Source organism: Pristiophorus japonicus, chromosome 21 (assembly GCF_044704955.1).
Source record: "Pristiophorus japonicus isolate sPriJap1 chromosome 21, sPriJap1.hap1, whole genome shotgun sequence".
In the NCBI taxonomy this organism is placed as follows: domain Eukaryota; kingdom Metazoa; phylum Chordata; class Chondrichthyes; family Pristiophoridae; genus Pristiophorus; species Pristiophorus japonicus.
The window spans coordinates 58,342,605-58,367,049 of record NC_091997.1 but is presented as its reverse complement, the minus strand read 5'-3'; the positions used below and the strand labels follow the sequence as shown (position 1 = coordinate 58,367,049).

The 24,445-nt window shown below is 55.3% G+C and overlaps 1 protein-coding gene across 14 annotated transcripts in view; it reads right to left on the bottom strand.

The window, feature by feature from the left end:
- Positions 1 to 24,445, bottom strand: part of maptb (microtubule-associated protein tau b) — a 677,874-nt gene that overhangs the window by 404,725 nt on the left and 248,704 nt on the right. For 12 of the 14 annotated variants that reach the window (XM_070864827.1, XM_070864822.1, XM_070864826.1 and 9 more), the window contains 4 exons: positions 18,811 to 19,557; positions 16,995 to 17,062; positions 16,638 to 16,820; positions 12,221 to 12,362 (listed from right to left, as the gene is read on the bottom strand). In XM_070864827.1, coding sequence (XP_070720928.1) covers positions 12,221 to 12,362; positions 16,638 to 16,820; positions 16,995 to 17,062; positions 18,811 to 19,557 — 1,140 coding nt within the window. The remainder of the gene's footprint in view (positions 1 to 12,220; positions 12,363 to 16,637; positions 16,821 to 16,994; positions 17,063 to 18,810; positions 19,558 to 24,445) is intronic. The other 2 variants (XM_070864832.1, XM_070864833.1) reach the window with 2 other exon arrangements.

The window sequence follows — 24,445 nt, the reverse complement described above, 5'->3', positions numbered from 1 at the left end:
TGTGAAAGGTCAGTGTGTGCCCCACTGTCCCAGAGTGTGAAAGGTCAGTGTGTGACCCACTGTTCCACAGTGTGAAAGGTCAGTGTGTGACCCTGTGTCCCACAGTATGAAAGGTCAGTGTGTGACCCCGTGTCCCATGGTGTGAAAGGTCAGTGTGTGACCCACTGTCCCAGAGTGTGCAAGGTCAGTGTGTGACCCCGTGTCCCAGAGTGTGAAACGTCACTGTGTAACCCACTGTCCCAGAGTGTGAAAGGTCAGTGTGTGACCCCGTCTCCCAGAGTGTGAAAGGTCAGTGCGTGACCCACTGTCACAGAGTGCGAAAGGTCAGTGTGTGACCTCATGTCCCGAAGTGTGAAAGGTCAGTGTGTGACCAAGTGTCCCAGAGTGTGAAAGGTCAGTGTGTGACCCTGTGAAGCAGATTGTGAAAGGTCAGTGTGTGACCAGGTGTCGCAGAGTATGAAAGGTCAGTGTGTGACTGCGTGACCCAGATTGTGAAAGGTCAGTGTGTGACTCAGTGTCCCAGAGTGTGAAAGATCAGTGTGTGACCAACTGTCCCAGAGTGTGAAAGGTCAGTGTGTGACCCCGTGTCCCAGAGTGTGAAAGGTCAGTGTGTGACCCTTTGTCCCAGAGTGTGAAAGGTCAGTGTGTGATCCACTGTCCCAGTGTGTGAAAGGTCAGTGTGTGACCCAGGGACCCAGAGCATGAAAGGTCATTGTGTGACCCCGTGTCCCAGAGTGTGAAAGGTCAGTGTGTGACCCACTGTCACAGAGTGCGAAAGGTCAGTGTGTGACCCCGTGTCCCAGAGTGTGAAAGATCAGTGTGTGACCCCATGTCCCAGAGTGTAAAAGGTCACTGTGTGACCCCGTGTGTCATAGCGTGAAAGGTCAGTGTGTGACCTCGTATTCCAGAGTGTGAAAGGTCAGTGTGTGACCAAGTTTCCCAGAGTGTGAAAGGTCGCGTGTGACCCCGTGTCCCATGGTGTGAAAGTCAGTGTGTGACCCACTGTCCCAGAGTATGCAAGGTCAGCGTGTGACCCAGTGTCCCAGATTCTGAAAGGTCAGTGTGTGACCCACTGTCCCACAGTGTGAAAGGTCAGTGTGTGACCCAGTGTCCCAGAGTGTGAAAGTTCAGTGTGTGACCCACTGTCCCAGAGTATGCAAGGTCAGTGTGTGACACCGTGTCCAAGAGTGTGAAAGGTCAGTGTGTGACCCACTGTCCCAGAGTGTGAAAGGTCAGTGTGTGACCCACGGTTCCAGAGGGTGAAAGGTCAGTGTGTGACCCACTGTCCCAGAGTGCGAAAGGTCAGTATGTGACCCAGTGTCCCAGAGTGTGAAAGGTCAGCGTGTGACCCAGTGTCCCAGATTCTGAAAGGTCAGTGTGTGACCCACTGTCCCACAGTGTGAAAGGTCAGTGTGTGACCCAGTGTCCCACAGTGTGAAAGGTCAGTGTGTGACCCACTGTCCCAGAGTGTGAAAGGTCAGTGTGTGACCCACTGCCCCAGAATGTGAAAGGTCAGTGTGTGACCCCGTGTCCCAGTATGTGAAAGGTCAGTGTGTGACCCACTGTCCCAGAGTGTGAAAGGTCAGTGTGTGACCCCGTGTCCCAGAGTGTGAAAGGTCAGTGTGTGACCCTTTGTCCCAGAGTGTGAAATGTCAGTGTGTGACCCAGTGTCCCAGAGTGTGAAAGGTCAGTGTGTGATCCACTGTCCCAGTGTGTGAAAGGTCAGTGTGTGACCCAGGGACCCAGATCATGAAAGGTCACTGTGTGACCCCGTGTCCCAGAGTGTGAGAGGTCACTGTGTGACCCCGTGTCCCAGAGTGTGAAAGGTCAGTGTGTGACCCACTGTCCCAGAGTGTGAAAGGTCAGTGTGTGGCCCAGTGTCCCAGCGTGTGAAAGGTCAGTGTGTGACCCACTGTCCCAGAGTGTGAAAGGTCAGTGTGTGACCCCGTGTCCCAGAGTGTGAAAAGTCAGTGTGTGACCCCGTGTCCCAGAGTGTGAAAGGTCAGTGTGTGACCCAGTGTCCCAGAGTGTGAAAGGTTAGTATGTGACCCCGTGTCCCAGAGTGTGAAAGGTCAGTGTGTGACCCAGTGTCCCACAGTGTGAAAGGTCAGTGTGTGACCCACTGTCCCAGAGTGTGAAAAGACAGTGTGTGACACACTGCCCCAGAATGTGAAAGGTCAGTATGTGACCTCGTGTCCCAGAGTGTGAAAGGTCAGTGTATGACCCACTGTCCAAAATTCTGAGAGTCAGTGTGTGTCCCACTGTCCCAGAGTGTGAAAGGTCAGTGTGTGACACACTGCCCCAGAATGTGAAAGGTCAGTATGTGACCTCGTGTCCCAGAGTGTGAAAGGTCAGTGTATGACCCACTGTCCAAAATTCTGAGAGGTCAGTGTGTGTCCCACTGTCCCAGAGTGTGAAAGGTCAGTGTGTGACCCACTGTCCCAGAGTGTGAAAGGTCAGTGTGTGACCCAAAGGCCCAGAATGTGAAAGGTCAGTGTGTGACCCCGTGTCCCAGAGTGTGAAAGATCAGTGTGTGACCCATTGACCCAGAATGTGAAAGGTCAGTGTGTGACCCCGTGTCCCAGAGTGTGAAAGGTCAGTGTGTGACCGCATGTCCCAGAGTGTGAAAGGTCAGTGTGTGACCCACGGTCCCAGAGAGTGAAAGGTCAGTGTGTGACCCACTGTCCCAGAGTGCGAAAGGTTAGTATGTGACCCACTGTCCCAGAGTGTGAAAGGTCAGCGTGTGACCCAGTGTCCCAGATTCTGAAAGGTCAGTGTGTGACCCACTGTCACAGAGTGTCAAAGGTCAGTGTGTGACCCACTCTCCCAGAGTGTGAAAGGTCAGTGTATGACCCACTGTCCAAGATTCTGAGAGGTCAGTGTGTGACCCACTGTCCCACAGTGTGAAAGGTCAGTGTGTGACCCCGTGTCCCATGGTGTGAAAAGTCAGTGTGTGACCCACTGTCCCAGAGTGTCAAAGGTCAGTGTGTAACCCACTCTCCCAGAGTGTGAAAGGTCAGTGTATGACCCACTGTCCAAGATTCTGAGAGGTCAGTGTGTGACCCACTGTCCCACAGTGTGAAAGGTCAGCGTGTGACCCTGTGACCCACAGTGTGAAAGGTCAGTGTGTGACCCCGTGTCCCATGGTGTGAAAGGTCAGTGTGTGACCCACTGTCCCAGAGTGCGAAAGGTCAGTATGTGACCCACTGTCCCTGAGTGTGAAAGGTCAGTGTGTGACCCAGTGTCCCAGAGTGTGATAGGTCAGTGTGTGACCCACTGGCCCAGAGTGTGAAAGGTCAGTGTGTGACCCACTGGCCCAGAGTGTGAAAGGTCAGCGTGTGACATAATGACCCATAGTGTGAAAGGTCAGAGTGTGACCTCGTGTCCCTGTGTGTGAAAGGTCAGTGTGTTACCCACTGGCCCAGAGTGTGAAAGGTCAGTGTGTGCCCCACTGTCCCAGAGTGTGAAAGATCATTGTGTGACCCATTGACCCAGAGTGTGAAAGGTCAGTGTGTGACCCCGTATCCCAGTGTGTGAAAGGTCAGTGAGTGAGCCACTGTCCCAGAGTGTGATAGGTCAGTGTGTGACCTCCTGTCCCAGAGTGTGAAAGGTCAGTGTGTGACCCCATGTCCCAGAGTGTGAAAGGTCAGTGTGTGACCCACTGTCCTAAAGTGTGAAAGGTCACTGTGTGACCCCGTGTCCCTGTGGGTGAAAGTTCAGTGTGTGAACCCATGTCCCAGAGTGTGAACGGTCAGTGTGTGACCCCCATGTCCAAGAGTGTGAAAGGTCAGCGTGTGACCCTGTGACCCACAGTGTGAAAGGTCAGTGTGTGACCCCGTGTCCCATGGTGTGAAAGGTCAGTGTGTGACCCACTGTCCCAGAGTGCGAAAGGTCAGTATGTGACCCACTGTCCCAGAGTGTGAAAGGTCAGTGTGTGACCCAGTGTCCCAGAGTGTGATAGGTCAGCGTGTGACCCACTGGCCCAGAGTGTGAAAGGTCAGCATGTGACCCACTGGCACAGAGTGTGAAAGGTCAGCGTGTGACACAATGACCCAGAGTGTGAAAGGTCAGTGTATGACTCCGTGTCCCATGGTGTGAAAAGTCAGTGTGTGACCCACTGTCCCAGAGTGTGAAAGGTCAGTGTGTGACACACTGCCCCAGAATGTGAAAGGTCAGTATGTGACCTCGTGTCCCAGACTGTGAAAGGTCAGTGTATGACCCACTGTCCAAGATTCTGAGAGGTCAGTGTGTGACCCACTGTCCCACACTGTGAAAGGTCAGTGTGTGACCCTGTGTCCCACAGTGTGAAAGGTCAGTGTGTGACCCCGTGTCCCATGGCGTAAAAGGTCAGTGTGTGACCCACTGTCCCAGAGTGTGTAAGGTCAGTGTGTGACACCGTGTCCAAGAGTGTGAAAGGTCAGTGTGTGACCCACTGTCCCAGAGTGTGAAAGGTCAGTGTGTGACCCACTGGCCCAGAGTGTGAAAGGTCAGTGTGTGAGACCCGATATCCGAGAGTGTGCAAGGTCAGTGTGTGACCCTGTATCCCAGAGTGTGAATGCTCAGTTTGTGACCCAGGGTCACAGAGTGTCAAAGGTCAGTGTGTGACCCCATAACCCAGAGTGTGAAAGGTCAGTGTGTGACCACTCTCCCAGAGTGTGAAAGGTCAATGTGTGACCCACTGTCCAAAATTCTGAGAGGTCAGTGTGTGACCCACTGTCCCACAGTGTGAAAGGTCAGTGTGTGACCCACTGTCCCAGAGTGTGAAAGGTCAGTGTGTGACCCACTGACCCAGAGTGTGAAAGGTCAGTGTGTGACCCACTCTCCCAGAGTGTGAAAGGTCAGTATGTGACCTCGTGTCCCAGAGTGTGAAAGGTCAGTGTATGACCCACTGTCCAAGATTCTGAGAGGTCAGTGTGTGACCCACTGTCCCACAGTGTGAAAGGTCAGTGTGTGACCCCGTGTCCCATGGTGTGAAAAGTCAGTGTGTGACCCACTGTCCCAGAGTGTGAAAGGTCAGTGTGTGACCCACTGCCCCAGAATGTGAAAGGCCAGTATGTGACCTCGTGTCCCAGAGTGTGAAAGGTCAGTGTATGACCCACTGTCCAAGATTCTGAGAGGTCAGTGTGTGACCCACATTCTCACAGTGTGAAAGGTCAGTGTGTGACCCTGTGTCCCACAGTGTGAAAGGTCAGTGTGTGACCCCGTGTCCCATGGTGTGAAAGGTCAGTGTGTGACCCACTGTCCCAGAGTGTGCAAGGTCAGTGTGTGACACCGTGTCCAAGAGTGTGAAAGGTCAGTGTGTGACCCACTGTCCCAGAGTGTGAAAGGTCAGTGTGTGACCCGATATCCGAGAGTGTGCAAGGTCAGTGTGTGACCCCGTATCCCAGAGTGTGAATGCTCAGTTTGTGACCCAGGGTTCCAGAGTGTGAAAGGTCAGTGTGTGACCGCATGTCCCAGAGTGTGAAAGGTCAGTGTGTGACCCATGGTCCCAGAGGGTGAAAGGTCAGTGTGTGACCCACTGTCCCGGAGTGCGAAAGGTCAGTATGTGACCCACTGTCCCAGAGTGTGAAAGGTCAGCGTGTGACCCAGTGTCCCAGATTCTGAAAGGTCAGTGTGTGACCCACTGTCCCACAGTGTGAAAGTTCAGTGTGTGACCCTGTGTCCCACAGTGTGAAAGGTCAGTGTGTGACCCCATGTCCCATGGTGTGAAAGGTCAGTGTGTGCCCCACTGTCCCAGAGTGTGAAAGGTCAGTGTGTGACCCACTGTTCCACAGTGTGAAAGGTCAGTGTGTGACCCTGTGTCCCACAGTGTGAAAGGTCAGTGTGTGACCCCGTGTCCCATGGTGTGAAAGTCAGTGTGTGACCCCGTGTCCCAGAGTGTGAAAGGTCAGTGTGTGACCCCATGTCCCAGAGTGTGAAAGGTCACTGTGTGACCCCGTGTGTCATAGCGTGAAAGGTCAGTGTGTGACCTCGTATTCCAGAGTGTGAAAGGTCAGTGTGTGACCAAGTTTCCCAGAGTGTGAAAGGTCATGTGTGACCCCGTGTCCCATGGTGTGAAAGTCAGTGTGTGACCCACTGTCCCAGAGTGTGCAAGGTCAGTGTGTGACACCGTGTCCAAGAGTGTGAAAGGTCAGTGTGTGACCCACTGTCCCAGAGTGTGAAAGGTCAGTGTGTGACCCACGGTCCCAGAGGGTGAAAGGTCAGTGTGTGACCCACTGTCCCAGAGTGCGAAGTGTCAGTATGTGACCCAGTGTCCCAGAGTGTGAAAGGTCAGCGTGTGACCCAGTGTCCCAGATTCTGAAAGGTCAGTGTGTGACTCTGTGTCCCACAGTGTGAAAGGTCAGTGTGTGACCCAGTGTCCCACACTGTGAAAGGTCAGTGTGTGACCCACTGTCCCAGAGTGTGCAAGGTCAGTGTGTGACCCACTGCCCCAGAATGTGAAAGGTCAGTATGTGACCTCGTGTCCCAAAGTGTGAAAGGTCAGTGTATGACCCACTGTCCAAGATTCTGAGAGGTCAGTGTGTGACTCTGTGTCCCACAGTGTGAAAGGTCAGTGTGTGACCCCATGTCCCATGGTGTGAAAGGTCAGTGTATGACCCACTGTCCCAGAGTGTGCAAGGTCAGTGTGTGACACCGTGTCCAAGAGTGTGAAAGGTCACTGTGTGACCCACTGTCCCAGAGTGCGAAAGGTCAGTGTGTGACCCCATATCCGAGAGTGTGAAAGGTCAGTGTGTGACCAGGTGTCCCAGAGTATGAAAGGTCAGTGTGTGACCCTTTGTCCCAGAGTGTGAAAGGTCAGTGTGTGACCCAGTGTCCCAGTATGTGAAAGGTCAGTGTGTGACCCACTGTCCCAGAGTGTGAAAGGTCAGTGTGTGACCCCGTGTCCCAGAGTGTGAAAGGTCAGTGTGTGACCCTTTGTCCCAGAGTGTGAAATGTCAGTGTGTGACCCAGTGTCCCAGAGTGTGAAAGGTCAGTGTGTGATCCACTGTCCCAGTGTGTGAAAGGTCAGTGTGTGACCCAGGGACCCAGAGCATGAAAGGTCACTGTGTGACCCCGTGTCCCAGCGTGTGAGAGGTCACTGTGTGACCCCGTGTCCCAGAGTGTGAAAGGTCAGTGTGTGACCCATTGTCCCAGAGTGTGAAAGGTCAGTGTGTGGCCCAGTGTCCCAGCGTGTGAAAGGTCAGTGTGTGACCCACTGTCCCAGAGTGTGAAAGGTCAGTGTGTGACCCCGTGTCCCAGAGTGTGAAAGGTCAGTGTGTGACCCCGTGTCCCAGAGTGTGAAAGGTCAGTGTGTGACCCAGTGTCCCAGAGTGTAAAAGGTTAGTATGTGACCCCGTGTCCCAGAGTGTGAAAGGTCAGTGTGTGACACAGTGTCCCAGAGTGTGAAAGGTCAGTGTGTGACCCCGTGTCCCAGAGTATGAAAGGTCAGTGTGTGACCCCGTGCCCCAGCATGTGAAAGGCCAGTGTGTGACCTACTGTCCCAGAGTGTGAAAGGTCAGTGTATGACCCCTTGTCCCAGAGTGTGAAAGGTCAGTATGTGACCCCGTGTCCCAGAGTGTGAAAGGTCAGTGTGTGACCCACTGTCCCAGAGTGTGAAAGGTCAGTGTGTGACCCACTGTCCAAGATTCTGAGAGGTCAGTGTGTGACCCACTGTCCCACAGTGTGAAAGGTCAGTGTGTGACCCCGTGTCCCATGGTGTGAAAAGTCAGTGTGTGACCCACTGTCCCAGAGTGTGAAAGGTCAGTGTGTGACCCACTGCCCCAGAATGTGAAAGGCCAGTATGTGACCTCGTGTCCCAGAGTGTGAAAGGTCAGTGTATGACCCACTGTCCAAGATTCTGAGAGGTCAGTGTGTGACCCACTGTCTCACAGTGTGAAAGGTCAGTGTGTAACCCTGTGTCCCACAGTGTGAAAGGTCAGTGTGTGACCCCGTGTCCCATGGTGTGAAAGGTCAGTGTTTGACCCACTGTCCCAGAGTGTGCAAGGTCAGTGTGTGACACCGTGTCCAAGAGTGTGAAAGGTCAGTGTGTGACCCACTGTCCCAGAGTGTGAAAGGTCAGTGTGTGACCCGATATCCGAGAGTGTGCAAGGTCAGTGTGTGACCCCGTATCCCAGAGTGTGAATGCTCAGTTTGTGACCCAGGGTTCCAGAGTGTGAAAGGTCAGTGTGTGACCGCATGTCCCAGAGTGTGAAAGGTCAGTGTGTGACCCACGGTCCCAGAGGGTGAAAGGTCAGTGTGTGACCCACTGTCCCAGAGTGCGAAAGGTCAGTATGTGACCTACTGTCCCAGAGTGTGAAAGGGCAGCATGTGACCCAGTGTTCCAGATTCTGAAAGGTCAGTGTGTGACCCACTGTCCCACAGTGTGAAAGTTCAGTGTGTGACCCTGTGTCCCACAGTGTGAAAGGTCAGTGTGTGACCCCATGTCCCATGGTGTGAAAGGTCAGTGTGTGCCCCACTGTCCCAGAGTGTGAAAGGTCAGTGTGTGACCCACTGTTCCACAGTGTGAAGGTCAGTGTGTGACCCTGTGTCCCACAGTGTGAAAGGTCAGTGTGTGACCCCGTGTCCCATGGTGTGAAAGGTCAGTGTGTGACCCACTGTCCCAGAGTGTGAAAGGTCAGTGTGTGACCCCGTGTCCCAGAGTGTGAAAGGTCAGTGCTTGACCCACTGTCACAGAGTGCGAAAGGTCAGTGTGTGACCTCATGTCCCGAAGTGTGAAAGGTCAGTGTGTGACCAAGTGTCCCAGAGTGTGAAAGGTCAGTGTGTGACCCTGTGAACCAGATTGTGAAAGGTCAGTGTGTGACCAGGTGTCCCAGAGTATGAAAGGTCAGTGTGTGACTGCGTGACTCAGATTGTGAAAGGTCAGTGTGTGACTCAGTGTCCCAGAGTGTGAAAGATCAGTGTGTGACCAACTGTCCCAGAGTGTGAAAGGTCAGTGTGTGACCCCGTGTCCCAGAGTGTGAAAGGTCAGTGTGTGACCCTTTGTCCCAGAGTGTGAAAGGTCAGTGTGTGATCCACTGTCCCAGTGTGTGAAAGGTCAGTGTGTGACCCAGGGACCCAGAGCATGAAAGGTCATTGTGTGACCCCGTGTCCCAGAGTGTGAAAGGTCAGTGTGTGACCCACTGTCACAGAGTGCGAAAGGTCAGTGTGTGACCCCGTGTCCCAGAGTGTGAAAGGTCAGTGTGTGACCCCATGTCCCAGAGTGTAAAAGGTCACTGTGTGACCCCGTGTGTCTTAGCGTGAAAGGTCAGTGTGTGACCTCGTATTCCAGAGTGTGAAAGGTCAGTGTGTGACCAAGTTTCCCAGAGTGTGAAAGGTCAGTGTGTGACACCGTGTCCAAGAGTGTGAAAGGTCAGTGTGTGACCCACTGTCCCAGAGTGTGAAAGGTCAGTGTGTGACCCACGGTCCCAGAGGGTGAAAGGTCAGTGTGTGACCCACTGTCCCAGAGTGCGAAAGGTCAGTATGTGACCCAGTGTCCCAGAGTGTGAAAGGTCAGCGTGTGACCCAGTGTCCCAGATTCTGAAAGGTCAGTGTGTGACCCACTGTCCCACAGTGTGAAAGGTCAGTGTGTGACCCAGTGTCCCACACTGTGAAAGGTCAGTGTGTGACCCACTGTCCCAGAGTGTGAAAGGTCAGTGTGTGACCCACTGCCCCAGAATGTGAAAGGTCAGTATGTGACCTCGTGTCCCAAAGTGTGAAAGGTCAGTGTATGACCCACTCTCCAAGATTCTGGGAGGTCAGTGTGTGACTCTGTGACCCACAGTGTGAAAGGTCAGTGTGTGACCCCGTGTCCCATGGTGTGAAAGGTCAGTGTGTGACCCTTTGTCCCAGAGTGTGAAAGGTCAGTGTGTGACCCAGTGTCCCAGAGTGTGAAAGGTCAGTGTGTGACCCACTGCCCCAGAGTGTGAAAGGTCAGTGTGTGACCCCGTGTCCCAGAGTGTGAAAGGTCAGTGTGTGACCCCGTGTCCCAGAGTGTGAAAGGTCAGTGTGTGACCCAGTGTCCCAGAGTGTAAAAGGTTAGTATGTGACCCCGTGTCCCAGAGTGTGAAAGGTCAGTGTGTGACCCAGTGTCCCAGAGTGTGAAAGGTCAGTGTGTGACCCCGTGTCCCAGAGTATGAAAGGTCAGTGTGTGACCCCGTGCCCCAGCATGTGAAAGGCCAGTGTGTGACCTACTGTCCCAGAGTGTGAAAGGTCAGTGTATGACCCCTTGTCCCAGAGTGTGAAAGGTCAGTATGTGACCCCGTGTCCCAGAGTGTGAAAGGTCAGTGTGTGACCCACTGTCCCAGAGTGTGAAAGGTCAGTGTGTGACCCCGTGTCCCAGAGTGTGAAAGGTCAGTGCTTGACCCACTGTCACAGAGTGCGAAAGGTCAGTGTGTGACCTCATGTCCCGAAGTGTGAAAGGTCAGTGTGTGACCAAGTGTCCCAGAGTGTGAAAGGTCAGTGTGTGACCCTGTGAACCAGATTGTGAAAGGTCAGTGTGTGACCAGGTGTCCCAGAGTATGAAAGGTCAGTGTGTGACTGCGTGACTCAGATTGTGAAAGGTCAGTGTGTGACTCAGTGTCCCAGAGTGTGAAAGATCAGTGTGTGACCAACTGTCCCAGAGTGTGAAAGGTCAGTGTGTGACCCCGTGTCCCAGAGTGTGAAAGGTCAGTGTGTGACCCTTTGTCCCAGAGTGTGAAAGGTCAGTGTGTGATCCACTGTCCCAGTGTGTGAAAGGTCAGTGTGTGACCCAGGGACCCAGAGCATGAAAGGTCATTGTGTGACCCCGTGTCCCAGAGTGTGAAAGGTCAGTGTGTGACCCACTGTCACAGAGTGCGAAAGGTCAGTGTGTGACCCCGTGTCCCAGAGTGTGAAAGGTCAGTGTGTGACCCCATGTCCCAGAGTGTAAAAGGTCACTGTGTGACCCCGTGTGTCTTAGCGTGAAAGGTCAGTGTGTGACCTCGTATTCCAGAGTGTGAAAGGTCAGTGTGTGACCAAGTTTCCCAGAGTGTGAAAGGTCAGTGTGTGACACCGTGTCCAAGAGTGTGAAAGGTCAGTGTGTGACCCACTGTCCCAGAGTGTGAAAGGTCAGTGTGTGACCCACGGTCCCAGAGGGTGAAAGGTCAGTGTGTGACCCACTGTCCCAGAGTGCGAAAGGTCAGTATGTGACCCAGTGTCCCAGAGTGTGAAAGGTCAGCGTGTGACCCAGTGTCCCAGATTCTGAAAGGTCAGTGTGTGACCCACTGTCCCACAGTGTGAAAGGTCAGTGTGTGACCCAGTGTCCCACACTGTGAAAGGTCAGTGTGTGACCCACTGTCCCAGAGTGTGAAAGGTCAGTGTGTGACCCACTGCCCCAGAATGTGAAAGGTCAGTATGTGACCTCGTGTCCCAAAGTGTGAAAGGTCAGTGTATGACCCACTCTCCAAGATTCTGGGAGGTCAGTGTGTGACTCTGTGACCCACAGTGTGAAAGGTCAGTGTGTGACCCCGTGTCCCATGGTGTGAAAGGTCAGTGTGTGACCCTTTGTCCCAGAGTGTGAAAGGTCAGTGTGTGACCCAGTGTCCCAGAGTGTGAAAGGTCAGTGTGTGACCCACTGCCCCAGAGTGTGAAAGGTCAGTGTGTGACCCCGTGTCCCAGAGTGTGAAAGGTCAGTGTGTGACCCCGTGTCCCAGAGTGTGAAAGGTCAGTGTGTGACCCAGTGTCCCAGAGTGTAAAAGGTTAGTATGTGACCCCGTGTCCCAGAGTGTGAAAGGTCAGTGTGTGACCCAGTGTCCCAGAGTGTGAAAGGTCAGTGTGTGACCCCGTGTCCCAGAGTATGAAAGGTCAGTGTGTGACCCCGTGCCCCAGCATGTGAAAGGCCAGTGTGTGACCTACTGTCCCAGAGTGTGAAAGGTCAGTGTATGACCCCTTGTCCCAGAGTGTGAAAGGTCAGTATGTGACCCCGTGTCCCAGAGTGTGAAAGGTCAGTGTGTGACCCACTGTCCCAGAGTGTGAAAGGTCAGTATGTGACCCAGTGTCCCAGAATGTGAAAGGTCAGTGTGTGACCCACTGTCCCAGAGTGTGAAAGGTCAGTGTATGACCCACTGTCCCAGAGTGTGAAGGGCAGTGTGTGACCCACTGTCCCAGAGTGTGAAAGGTCAGTGTGTGACCCACTATCCCAGAGTGTGAAAGGTCAGTGTGTGACCCACTGTCCCAGTCCCAGAGTGGGACCCCTCCTGTCCCGCAGTGCTGTCCCCACACTTACCTGTCGCCCTTTTGACATCTGGAGAGTGAGGAGTCCCCCTCTGAGTGGCTGCAGGTTTGGGTGGGGTCTTTGAGGCAATGGTTCCTGGCATTCTGATGCCAGACGGTGCCTGCGATCCTGGAGTCCTCCTTGTTTCTGGCACCTGCACGGAATTACGGGCCGTTAGTTTGGAGTCAATCGCCATGTCTGACAGTGACAGATTTCAGTGACTACTTACACAGAATCCCTTGGTCATCTGCGTGCTCCCCAGCACAGACTTTCTTGCTGTGAGAATTGTGAGGGCGACGGTTGCAGACGGCACCTAGGTCTGGTGTATATATGGAGTAAGCTGGATGGGCTGAATGGCCTTTCGCATTGCTATTCCCACCAGCTGCATCAGTGTTGTATGGCCAGTTGACCCTGCTTCTCTGACCCTGTAGAGAATGGAGGTAGAGGACACAGTGCTGGCAGAGTCCCAGGGGTACAAGGGCAGTCCCGGGGGTACAGAGGCAGTCCCGGGGGTACAGGGGTAGTCCCGGGGGTACAGGGGCAGTCGCGTGGGTACAGGGGCAGTCCCGGGGGTACAGTGGCAATCGCAGGGGTACAGGGCAGTCCCGGGGGTACAGGGGCAGTCCCGGGGGTACAGGGGTAGTCCCGGGGGTACAGGGGCAGTCCCGGGGGTACAGGGACTCAGTACTGGCACAGTCCCGGGGATACAGGGTAGTCCCGGGGATACAGGGGCAGTCCCGGGGGTACAGGGGCAGTTCCGGGGGTACAGGGGTAGTCCCGGGGGTACAGGGGCAGTCCCGGGGGTACAGGGACTCAGTATTGGCACAGTCCCGGGGGTACAGGGTTAGTCCCGGGGGTACAGCGGATGTCCCGGGGGTCCGGGGCAGTCCCGGGGGTACAGGGGCAGTCCCGGGGGTACAGGGGCAGTCCTGGGGGTACAGGGGCAGTCCCGGGTGTACAGGGGCAGTCCCGGGGGTACAGGGGCAGTCCCGGGGGTACAGGGGTAGTTCCGGGGGTACAGGGGCAGTCCCGGGGGTACAGGGGCAGTCCCGGGGGTACAGGGGTAGTTCCGGGGGTACAGCGGAAGTCCCGGGGGTCCATGGCAGTCCCGGGGGTACAGGGGCAGTCCCGGGGGTACAGGGAGAGTCCCGGGGGTACAGGGGCAGTCCCGGGGGTACAGGGGCAGTCCCGGGAGTACAGGGGCAGTCCCGGGGGTACAGGGGCAGTCCCGGGGTACAGGGGCAGTCCTGGGGGTACAGGGGCAGTCCCGGGGGTACAGGGGCAGTACCGGGGGTACAGGGGCAGTCCCGGGTGTACAGCGATAGTCCCGGGGGTACAGGGGTAGTCCCGGGGGTACAAGGGTAGTCCCGGGGTTACAAGGGCAGTCCCGGGGGTACAGGGGCAGTCCCGGGGGTACAGGGGCACTCCCGGGGGTACAGGGGTAGTCCCGGGGGTACAGGGACTCAGTACTGGCACAGTCCCCGGGGTCTTGATCCTGTCATTGCTGCAATGGCAAGCGGCTCTCTTTTAACGTGTGACCCCTTAATCTGCATCGATGCATAATGAGATCAGCAATGAGGAGCTGCAAGCAGGTACAACGATGCCTAGGAACGAGCAGCAACTCCCCCACTCGTTGTTTCTCTCAAGCTTTACAGCAACGTAGATTGCAGAGCTTGATTTGGTGCAGGGTGAGGGGCGGGACACCGTTTGAGAACAGTTGCAGAGGGCTTGGATATCTACAACCCGCCAGGGAGTGGGACTAATCTCGGTCACGTCATTGCACCCAGATAGCAGGCACATGGAAAGCCGCTGATTGAGGACCGGACACAGTGAGGGGTCTATGGTGGTGCGGTATTGGGGACTGAGGGCGGGAGGCATGGGCGGGGGGGGGAGGAGGTTGTTGGAGTGGTGATGGGGTGTAGGGCAATGGGGGTGATGGGACGAGTGGGTGGGTGATGGGGTGATTGGAGGTGATGAGGGGATGATGAGGGGTGATACGGGTGTTGTGGGGGAGTGATGGGGGGGTGATGGGGGGGTGTTAGGGGCAATGGGGTGTTGGGGGGCAATGGGGATTTTGGGGGCTGATGGGGTGTTGGGGGCGATGGGGTGTTGGGGGGGCGATGGGGTGTTGAGGGCTGATGGGGTGTTGGGGGTTGATGGGGTGTTGGGGGGGCTGATGGGGTGTTGGGGGGGCGATGGGGTGTTGGGGGGGCGATGGGGTGTTGAGGGCTGATGGGGTGTTGGGGGGTGATGAGGTGTTGGGGGGTGATGAGGTGTTGGGGGCTGATGGGGTGTTGGGGGCTGATGGGATGTTGGGGGCTGATGGGGTGTTGGGGGGCGATGGAGTGTTGGGGGGCGATGGAGTGTTGGGGGCTGATGGGGTGTTGGGGGCTGATGGGGTGTTGGGGGGCGATGGGGTGTTGGGGGCTGATGGGGTGTTGAGGGGATGGGGGTGTTGGGGGGGGTGGGGGTGTTGGGGGGGTGTGGGTGTTGGGGGGCAATGGGGGGTTTGGGGGCTGATGGGGTGTTGGGGGGCGATGGGTGTGTTGGGGGGCGATGGGGGTGTTGGGGACTGATGGGGTGTTGGGGGTGATGGGGGTGTTGGGGGGGCTGATGGGGTGTTGGGGGGGGCGATAGGGTGTTGGGGGGCGATGGGGTTGTTGGGAAGATGATGGGGAGATGATGCCTCAAAGCAATAAGCACTCAGTACAATGTGAATGGGAAATTGAGAAATCTGAAATAAGAAACTAAGTAGAATAGGGCAGTGGGCATCACGGAGTAAATAGGTGATGTTGTGAAATGGGAGGCTTGAAAACTTGCGTCTGCTCCAGAGAATGACCAATGGACTGAATGTGAAGTGGTGCGGTCTTGGGGGCCGAGGACGCGAGGCGTGGTGGGGTATGATGGGGAGGAGGGTTATGATGGTGGGAGGGGGGTTATGATGGGGGTGGGGCATATGATGGGGGGAGGGTTTATGATGGGGGGTATGATGGGGGTGGGTATGATGGGGGGGTGGATATGATGGGGGGGTATGACAGGGGGTATGATGGGGGGTATGACGGGGGGGTATGACGGGGGGTATAATGAGGGGGTGGGTATTATGGGGGGGTGGGTATGATAGGGTGGGGTGGGTATGATGGGGGGTGGGTATGATAGGGGGTGGGTATGATGGGGTGGGGTGGGTATGATGGGGGGGTGGGTATGATGGGGTGGGGTGGGTATAATGGGGGGGTGGGTATGATGGGGGGGTGGGTATGATGGGGGGGTGGGTATGATGGGGTGGGGTGGGTATGATGGGGTGGGGTGGGTATGATGGGGGGTGGGTATGATGGGGGGTGGGTATGATGGGGGGGTGGGTATGATGGGGGGTGGGTATGATGGGGGGGTGGGTATGATGGGGGGGTGGGTATGATGGGGTGGGGTGGGTATGATGGGGGGGTGGGTATGATAGGGTGGGGGTGTGTATGATGGGGGAGTGGGTATGATAGGGTGTGGTGGGTATGATGGGGGGGTGAGTATTATGGGGGGGTGGGTATGATAGGGTGGGGTGGGTATGATAGGGGGGTGGGTATGATGGGGGGTGGGTATGATGGGGGGGGTGGGTATAATGGGGGGGGTGGGTATGATGGGGGGGTGGGTATGATGGGGCGGTGGGTATGATAGGGTGGGGTGTGTATGATGGGGGGGTGGGTATGATAGGGTGGGGTGTGTATGTTGGACGGGTGGGTATGATGGTGGGGTGGGTATGATAGGGTGGGTGTGTATGATGGGGGGGTGGGTATGATGGTGGGGTGGGTATGATAGGGTGGGGTGGGTATGATGGGGGGTGGGTATGATGGGAGAAGGTGGGTATGATGGGGTGGGGTGGGTATGATGGGGGGGTGGGTATGATAGGGTGGGGTGGGTATGATGGTGGGGTGTGTCTGATGGGGGGGTGGGTATGATGGGGGGATGGGTATGATAGGGTGGGGTGGGTATGATGGGGTGGGGTGGGTATTATGGGGTGGGGTGGGTATGATGGGGTGGGGTGGATATGATGGGGTGGGGTGGGTATGATGGTGGGGTGTGTCTGATGAGGGGGTGGGTATGATGGGGTGGGGTGGGTATGATGGGGTGGGGTGGGTATGATGGTGGGGTGTGTCTGATGAGGGGGTGGGTATGATAGGGTGGGGTGGGTATGATGGGGTGGGGTGGGTATGATGGGGTGGGGTGGGTATGATGGGGTGGGGTGGGTATGATGGGGTGGGGTGGGTATGATGGTGGGGTGTGTCTGATGAGGGGGTGGGTATGATGGGGGGGTGGGTATGATGGGGTGGGGTGGGTATGATGGGGGGTGGAGCTAAACTGGTGACATTTGGTTTTGGTGATTCGATTGCTGCAGTTGAGAAAGCTCTTCTAACTAAGGACGACACCTCGATGTGAGCCTTACCTTTGCTCTATGCTCTTTAGCTCCTGTGCCATCTTGGCTTGCAGCGGATTGAGGTCTTTTGGGGGTGGAGACAAGGCTGGAAGGTTTGTTGCTACGGGCAGCAGCAGCTGAAGTAGGCCTCTTAGGAGTGGTGGAGGCCTGAGGCCTAGACTTTGAGGCTTTTGCAGATGCAGATGTGGAGCTCTTCACATGAAAATAAAATTCGAAATGGCAACACAAAATATGAATTCCATAAACCAAATAAAATTATGGTTAAAATAACGTTAAATAGCAAAACAAGAAATGAAAGGTTTCGATGGCAATGAGTTGCTGGATAGCCTGAATGGTGAGTCCCTTGTTGCGTAATGTGACTCTCACCTTGGTCTTGTTGTCGAGGGAGGCTCCCTGAGCCTTGGCTCCGTCTTCATCCGCAATCGGCATCTGAGCTAACAACAGGGAACAAAACACAATCCGTTCTCTCTGATTTCAAATGGGAAGTTAAAAAAGATCTGACTGTGAGGGGAGGCAAGAAGCAGCAGGAACCCCCATCAAGGAACACTTTCTGCCTATCAACCCCACCTTCTGCACAAGGCCCCGCTGACCCCAAAACACTTGGTTATAAAACGCTAAGTCCTGGCTGTGACTCACAGAGATCAGAAAGTTAATGTCCGATTGTGAAACATTTTAACACAGACATTTATCACGATGGGTGGCAGACTGCTTCACGAGATACTTGCTCTGAGAATTTCAGGCTATCACATCATCACAAAATAGGGAAGCACGTTCCCTAAGGAATCTTAGCTTACTGGTACAGAGGATCAGCCTCACTGTTTGGATATTGATCATAATAACCAACAAGATGAGTTCCAGATCTCTCAGCTGGGTGAAACGCAACTCAAGCATTTCCAAGGACCGAGCCAAAGGTAAGGGCAATGGCCTTTGGTACATCCCATGTTATCTCTGCACAGATAATTTTAATTGGGATTAGCAGAGGACTAGCAGCAGGTCACACCGCACAATCGATGCCAGGGGTGGGGGTGGGGATGAAGGGGTGGGGGGATACTGTAGCCCCTGTGTATATTGTAGCCTGTGTATATTGTAACCCTGTGTATATTGTAGCCCTGTGTATATTGTAGCGCGGTGTATATTGTAACCTTGTGTATATTGTAACCCAGTATATACTGTGGCCCGGTGTATATTGTAGCCCTATGTATATTGTAGCCCTGTGTATATTGTAGACCCTGTGTATATTGTAGGCCTGTGTATATTGTAGCCCCTGTGTATATTGTAGACATGTGTATTTTGTAGACCTGTGTATATTGTAGCCCTGTGTATACTGTAGCCCTATGTACACTGTAGCCCTATGTACACTGTAGCCCTATGTATACAGTAACCCGGTGTATATTGTGGCCCTGTGTATATTGTGGCCCTGTGTATAATGTAAGCCTGAGTATAATGTAGGCCTGTGTATTATGTAGCCCTGTCCTGCCCCATTCTCCTATACCCCCTTATCCCCCTTACCCTACCCGTACCCTATTCCACTGTCTTTACTCGCCCCCCTGCCCCCTCCCTGGGGAACGATGGTGACATGATGTCTTTCTACAGCGAGCAGACAGTGCTGGAAGCTCCTGTCAGTATCTCACTGTCTCTGTGCTTTTGAGTCTTTGAGCCCTTGGTCAGTGAGGTGGTTCCTCCTGAAACATTAAGGAAGGAAGGTACTGTGGAGATGGTGGAGTCTGCCCCGAGCCCCAGCCTCTGTCACTCTGCGGCTAGCACCACAACCCACACTCTCCACATTCCGTTTCCTTCCTTCCTGCCAGTCTGGGTCTGGGTGACTGGTGCAATTGCAGTTGTTTGCAAAAGCATCAGATTAAACGATGCTGCTGCAAAATATAAGCCGAAGTAGATGTGTTTTTGCTTGATGGGTATCTCTGTGTGAAGGAGGCACAGGGAGGACGGGTGGGGGCACAGGATGTGGTCACACATGCAAGAATACATCATGCAGCAAGAGGTCTGTGGGAAGCAGTCAGACTGTGAAGCCAAGAGTGAGAGTGCGAGGGAGCAGTTGTGGATCGGTGAGCTCCAGGCAGCCAGAAGAGGGAGCAAGAGGCAGCGGAACGTTTGCTCGAGAGAGAGAGAGAGAGAGAGAGTGAGAGAGAGAGCGTGCTGACAGGACAGGGAGAGAGCCACAAACCTTTCACTGCTGGCACAGACACATCTTCGTCACGCTCCCTCCTCTGAGCTCCATGTGTCTGGGCTTGGGCAGGCCTGACTGCTGCTCCCTGAGCCAGTGGCTCGGGCTGATGGCCCTCAACCTCTTCCACCGGAGTCGTTGCTTCTTGCCCGACAGCTGCAGGCTGCTCTTCCTCACCCAGCTCTGGGGGCTCAGCATCTCCCAGACCCTCCACATGCTCGCTGCCTTGTGTCGGCCTCGGGCAGGCCACAGCATCCCTGTCAGGCTCAGCCTCTCGAATGCTCTCTGCAGTCAGGGTCACTTCTGCTGATTTCCCTGCATCCTCTGTAGTAACCAGGTCAAATGTTTCATTGGCCTTGGGAGGAAGTCCTTTCATTTCCTGCTCCATGCTCTCAGTCAGCTCCAGGCCCATGGTCAGTTGTGAGGATGGTGGACCAGCGTGACCCGTATCGAGAGGTCCCTGGTCCACACTGATGTGTCTCTCTTCAAATCCGAAGCATGCTTCTGTCAGCGCAGCTACCTCCGATGCCTGGGGACTGTCTAAAGTGAGCAGTGCCTTCTCGCCGACTGAAGGGGTCACAGCCACAACCTCCTCAGTCCATACCGTGCTCAAGGGGACGAGCGGTTCCTGAAGAATTGGACTGGTTTGCTCACTCGGGGCTATCTCCATTCCCATCCTCTCCACGATGCTCTGCTGCCTGTAACTCTGCTGAACGCCAACAAAGGACAGAGCCTGATCATCACCTTCTGTTGTTGGGGAAGTAAAGGCCGCAATTCAGCGGGGAAAAAAATATCCGGTGAAACTCTGACAAAGGGAACGGCAACATCAACAGAACAGAGCGGCCATAAACATAGCCCATGTTGCCCACTGCTGCCAGGCAACAAAGCTGCGGAATGAAAGAACAACTGGCTCTTCTCAAAATGCAAGAAGCATGAGTGGCTGTGCAATGAACTGCACCTCCCTGCTCCATCCAGCTCCATCCCCACTCTCCCCGGCTCTGCATCCTCTTCTGGGGAGGGCTTGGAGACATGGCGGCAGCTGCTCGAATCGATCGGGCTTGTTCCCAGAGAGAGGGAGCAGACTGGGAGGACAAGGCAGCCCCCAGGCTGCTCGCACCCCTCCCCGAGGCTGGACCAAGGGCCCCAGGCAGCCCCCAGGCTGCTCGCACCCCTCCCCGAGGCTGGACCAAGGGCCCCAGGCAGCCCCCAGGCTGCTCGCACCCCTCCCCGAGGCTGGACCAAGGGCCCCAGGCAGCCCCCAGGCTGCTCGCACCCCTCCCCGAGGCTGGACCAAGGGCCCCAGGCAGCCCCCAGGCTGCTCGCACCCCTCCCCGAGGCTGGACCAAGGGCCCCAGGCAGCCCCCAGGCTGCTCGCACCCCTCCCCGAGGCTGGACCAAGGGCCCCAGGCAGCCCCCAGGCTGCTCGCCCCCCTCCCCGAGGCTGGACCAAGGGCCCCAGGCAGCCCCCAGGCTGCTCGCACCCCTCCCCGAGGCTGGACCAAGGGCCCCAGGCAGCCCCCAGGCTGCTCGCACCCCTCTCCGAGGCTGGACCAAGGGCCCCAGGCAGCCCCCAGGCTGCTCGCACCCCTCTCCGAGGCTGGACCAAGGGCCCCAGGCAGCCCCCAGGCTGCTCGCACCCCTCCCCGAGGCTGGACCAAGGGCCCCAGGCAGCCCCCAGGCAGCCCCCAGGCTGCTCGCACCCCTCCCCGAGGCTGGACCAAGGGCCCCAGGCAGCCCCCAGGCTGCTCGCACCCCTCCCCGAGGCTGGACCAAGGGCCCAGGCAGCCCCCAGGCTGCTCGCACCCCTCCCCGAGGCTGGACCAAGGGCCCCAGGCAGCCCCTTATCCATCAGCCTTGGCAATCATTGCAATAAAATGGCACTGGGGTCAAAGTACAGGGCACATTACACATAGAATGGATAAACAAAGGCTCACACAACGATCACAGTCAGTCCTGAGAACAAACAATACATTTAGTGATTTAGTGCTCGGAAAACAACCAACCCCACAGACATCACTCCCTGCAGCAACTGCAAACCACCAGACACCCACCCCCTCACAGACCGCACCCCCCACAGACCCCACCCACAGACTCTCCCCACAGACCCCTCCTCTCACAGACCCCTCCTCTCACAGACCCCCCCAAAGACTCCCCCCTCCCCCCACAGACCCCCCCCACAGACACCCCTCCCCCACAGACCCCCCCCACAGACCCCCTCCACAGATCCCCCCCACAGACACCCCCCACAGACACCCCTCCCCCACAGCCCCCCCCCACAGATCCCCCCCACCACAGACACTCCCCACAGACACCCCCCCCACAGACCACCCCCTCCCCCACAGACCACCACTCCCGAACAGACACCGCCCCCACAAACCATCCCCTCCACAGATCCCCCCCACAGACACCCCCCCACAGACCACCCCCCACAGACCACCCCCCACAGACACCCCCTGCCGAACAGACACCCCCCCCCCCCCCACCAAAGATCATCCCACAGATCCCCCTCCCACAGACACCGTACTCCTGGACACCACTCCCTACAGAAACGGCTCCCCCAGACACAGCTCTCCCGTGGATAGGCTGAGCTGACAGGATGTGTGTGAGGCACACCATACGTTACCCTATTAACCTGGCACTGAGAACATTGCTTTGAATGAAGCAGGCTGTTGTCCATATGCGAGGGAGTTGCAGGAAGTGTACCCAGACCCAGAGGGATGATTTGTGCACAGTCCTGACCTTTAATGAATGAGCCTACGCACTCCCTGAAGTTCAATGGGCGGTGGATGAGTTTGGGAATTCCCTTTCATTGAGGCGGTTGGGCAGTTCTGCCTCAGTTGGAGCGGGGGCTGAGGAACACAGCACAGCTTATTGTGAATGGTTGCTCCTGTAATAAACTGGCTCAGGCCTTACCGAGGTGATTGATTACTGATGCTGTGTGAGTTGGCCAGTGAGATTAATGTACATTAAAGCTTGCTCTTAAACTAAACCCTGCCATTAGGACAAGGCTGGTATTTCCTTACGATTTATCGAATTGTTTTAAATATTTCCCAGCCAGCCACTGTGCCAGTCTGTGCGGAGATTGCCTATCCAGCCGTCGGGTAATGGTGAAAGCTGGCTATGGCAGTCCCTGTGTGCATACACTGTGAGTGGTGAGGAGGGGTCGTCTGCCCAGTGAGTGGGGGATGATCACGGGGCAAGGCCTTGCTAACTCCAGCATTTATTAGTGCAGGTATCACATGAAGAATATTGTTTCTCTAAACTCTGCTCTCTTGTTCTTGGTGAACATCCAATCGCTACCCTTCACAGGCCCATACACACACACACAGACACACACACACACACACACACACACACATACACACACACAGACCCACACACACACATGCCCCCACACACAAACACCCACATACAGACCCACACACAGACCCACACACGCCCCAACACACAGACCCACACACACACCCACACACAGGCCCACATACACACACACACACACACACACACATACACACAGACACACATACACAGACAGACACACAGGCCCACACACACAAACCCACAACACACACCCGTACACAGGCCCACATACACACAGGCCCACACACACCCATACATACACACAGACACACATACACACACACACACACACACACACAGACCCACATACACACACAAACACACACGTCCCCACACACAGGCCCACATACACACAGGCCCACACACAAACACATACATACACACAGACACACATACACAGACAGACACACAGGCCCATACACACACACACACACAGACCCACACACACACAGGCCCACATACATACACACAGACACACATACACAGACAGACACACAGGTCCATACACACAGACCCACACAAACACACACACATACACACCCACAGACAGACCCACACACACCGACCCACACACAGAAACCCACACACAGGCCCACATACACACACACACATACATACACACAGACACACATACTCTGACAGGCACACAGGCCCATACACACACACACACACAGACACATACAGACACACAGGCCCATACACACACACACGCCCCCACACACAGACCCACACACACAGGCCCACATACACACACACACACATACATACACACAGACACACATACACAGACAGACGCATAGGCCCATACACACACACACACATGCCCCCACACACAGGCCCACACACACAGGCCCACACACACATACATACATACACACAGACACACATACACAGACAGACACACAGGTCCATACACACACACACACACACACACACACACCCACACACAGGCCCACAGGGTGCTGAAAACAAGACCCATGGTACTCTCTGTGATACACATTGAAGGATTTCACATTTGCACTAGAAAAACTCGCGTCCTAGTTTTGACCTCCCTCTTTGCATTGCAGATGCTGGGAAATAACTCAGGCTTGGAACAATAGATGCTAGAATAGTACAGCACAGAAGGTGGCTATTTGGCTATCCCATCAGTCCCATTCCCCCGCTCCTTCCCAATATCCCGGCAATTTCTTCTCCTTCAAGTATTTATCCAATTCCCTTTTGAAGGTTACGATTAAATCTGTCACCTTTAAGGCCGTGAATTCCAAATTTGAACCACTTGTTGCATAAAAATGTTCCCTCATGTCATCTCTGCTTCTTCTGCCAATCTGTGCCCTCTGGTTATTGACCGTTCAGCCATTGGGAACAGTTTCTCTTTATTTACTCTCTCTAAACCTTCCGTGAATTTGAACACCTCTATCAAATCTCCTCTTAGCCTTCTGTGATCTGAGGAGAATAACCCCAGCTTCTCCAGTCTATCCACGTAACTGTAATCCCTCATCCCTGGAACCATTCCAGCAAATCTCTCCTGTACCCTCCCCAAAGCCTTCATGTCCTTCCTAAACAAATAGCTGAACAAATCTGACTTAAAAACACAGGGTCCAGTTGCCCAGTGGTTGTGGTGCTGGGTTCGCAGCATGGAAGTGAGAAGTTCAAATCCCATCATGGCCATTTATGTTAAATGAATTCAGCAAATCTGGTAATCTGTGGGCTGGAATTCTGCCGAATTGTCGGAAAAACCTAACCGGTTCATTAATGTCTTCTCGGGAAGCAGTCACAGCTGCTGGGTCTGGGCCTACACAGGACTCCAGTCCCTTGGACTATTAATGCCCTCGGGCACTGGGGATGGACAATAACTAGCAGCTTGTCGGATGGGCAATAACATCCTCCTATTGAGGTTCACTTGCCTGTAAAAGTGTGGAGGCCCGGGGGCAGCGCGAGTTGGTGCAGGAGGGCGGCGGCAGCAGAGAGTGATGTCATCAAGGTCCAGGTTGGTGATTGGAGCGTGGGCAGGTACAGCAGGAGCAGCGAGGTCGGGGCGAAGGAGCTGTGAGAGACTGTAGAGGGATGTGATCGGGGCCCAGGGGAGGCGTGAGTTCGGGGCCAGGGGTCCAGGGGCAGCACGGGCCGGCCCACACTGCGATATGTGCATGCACTGGGTCCGTGCAGCACAGCTGGTCTCCAGACTTCCTGGTTAACCCTTGCCACTGGACCAAGACCTAGCTCGGTCAAGCCCGTGTGGTGGTTGGTGTGCAATGGCCACCCCACGTTAAAAACA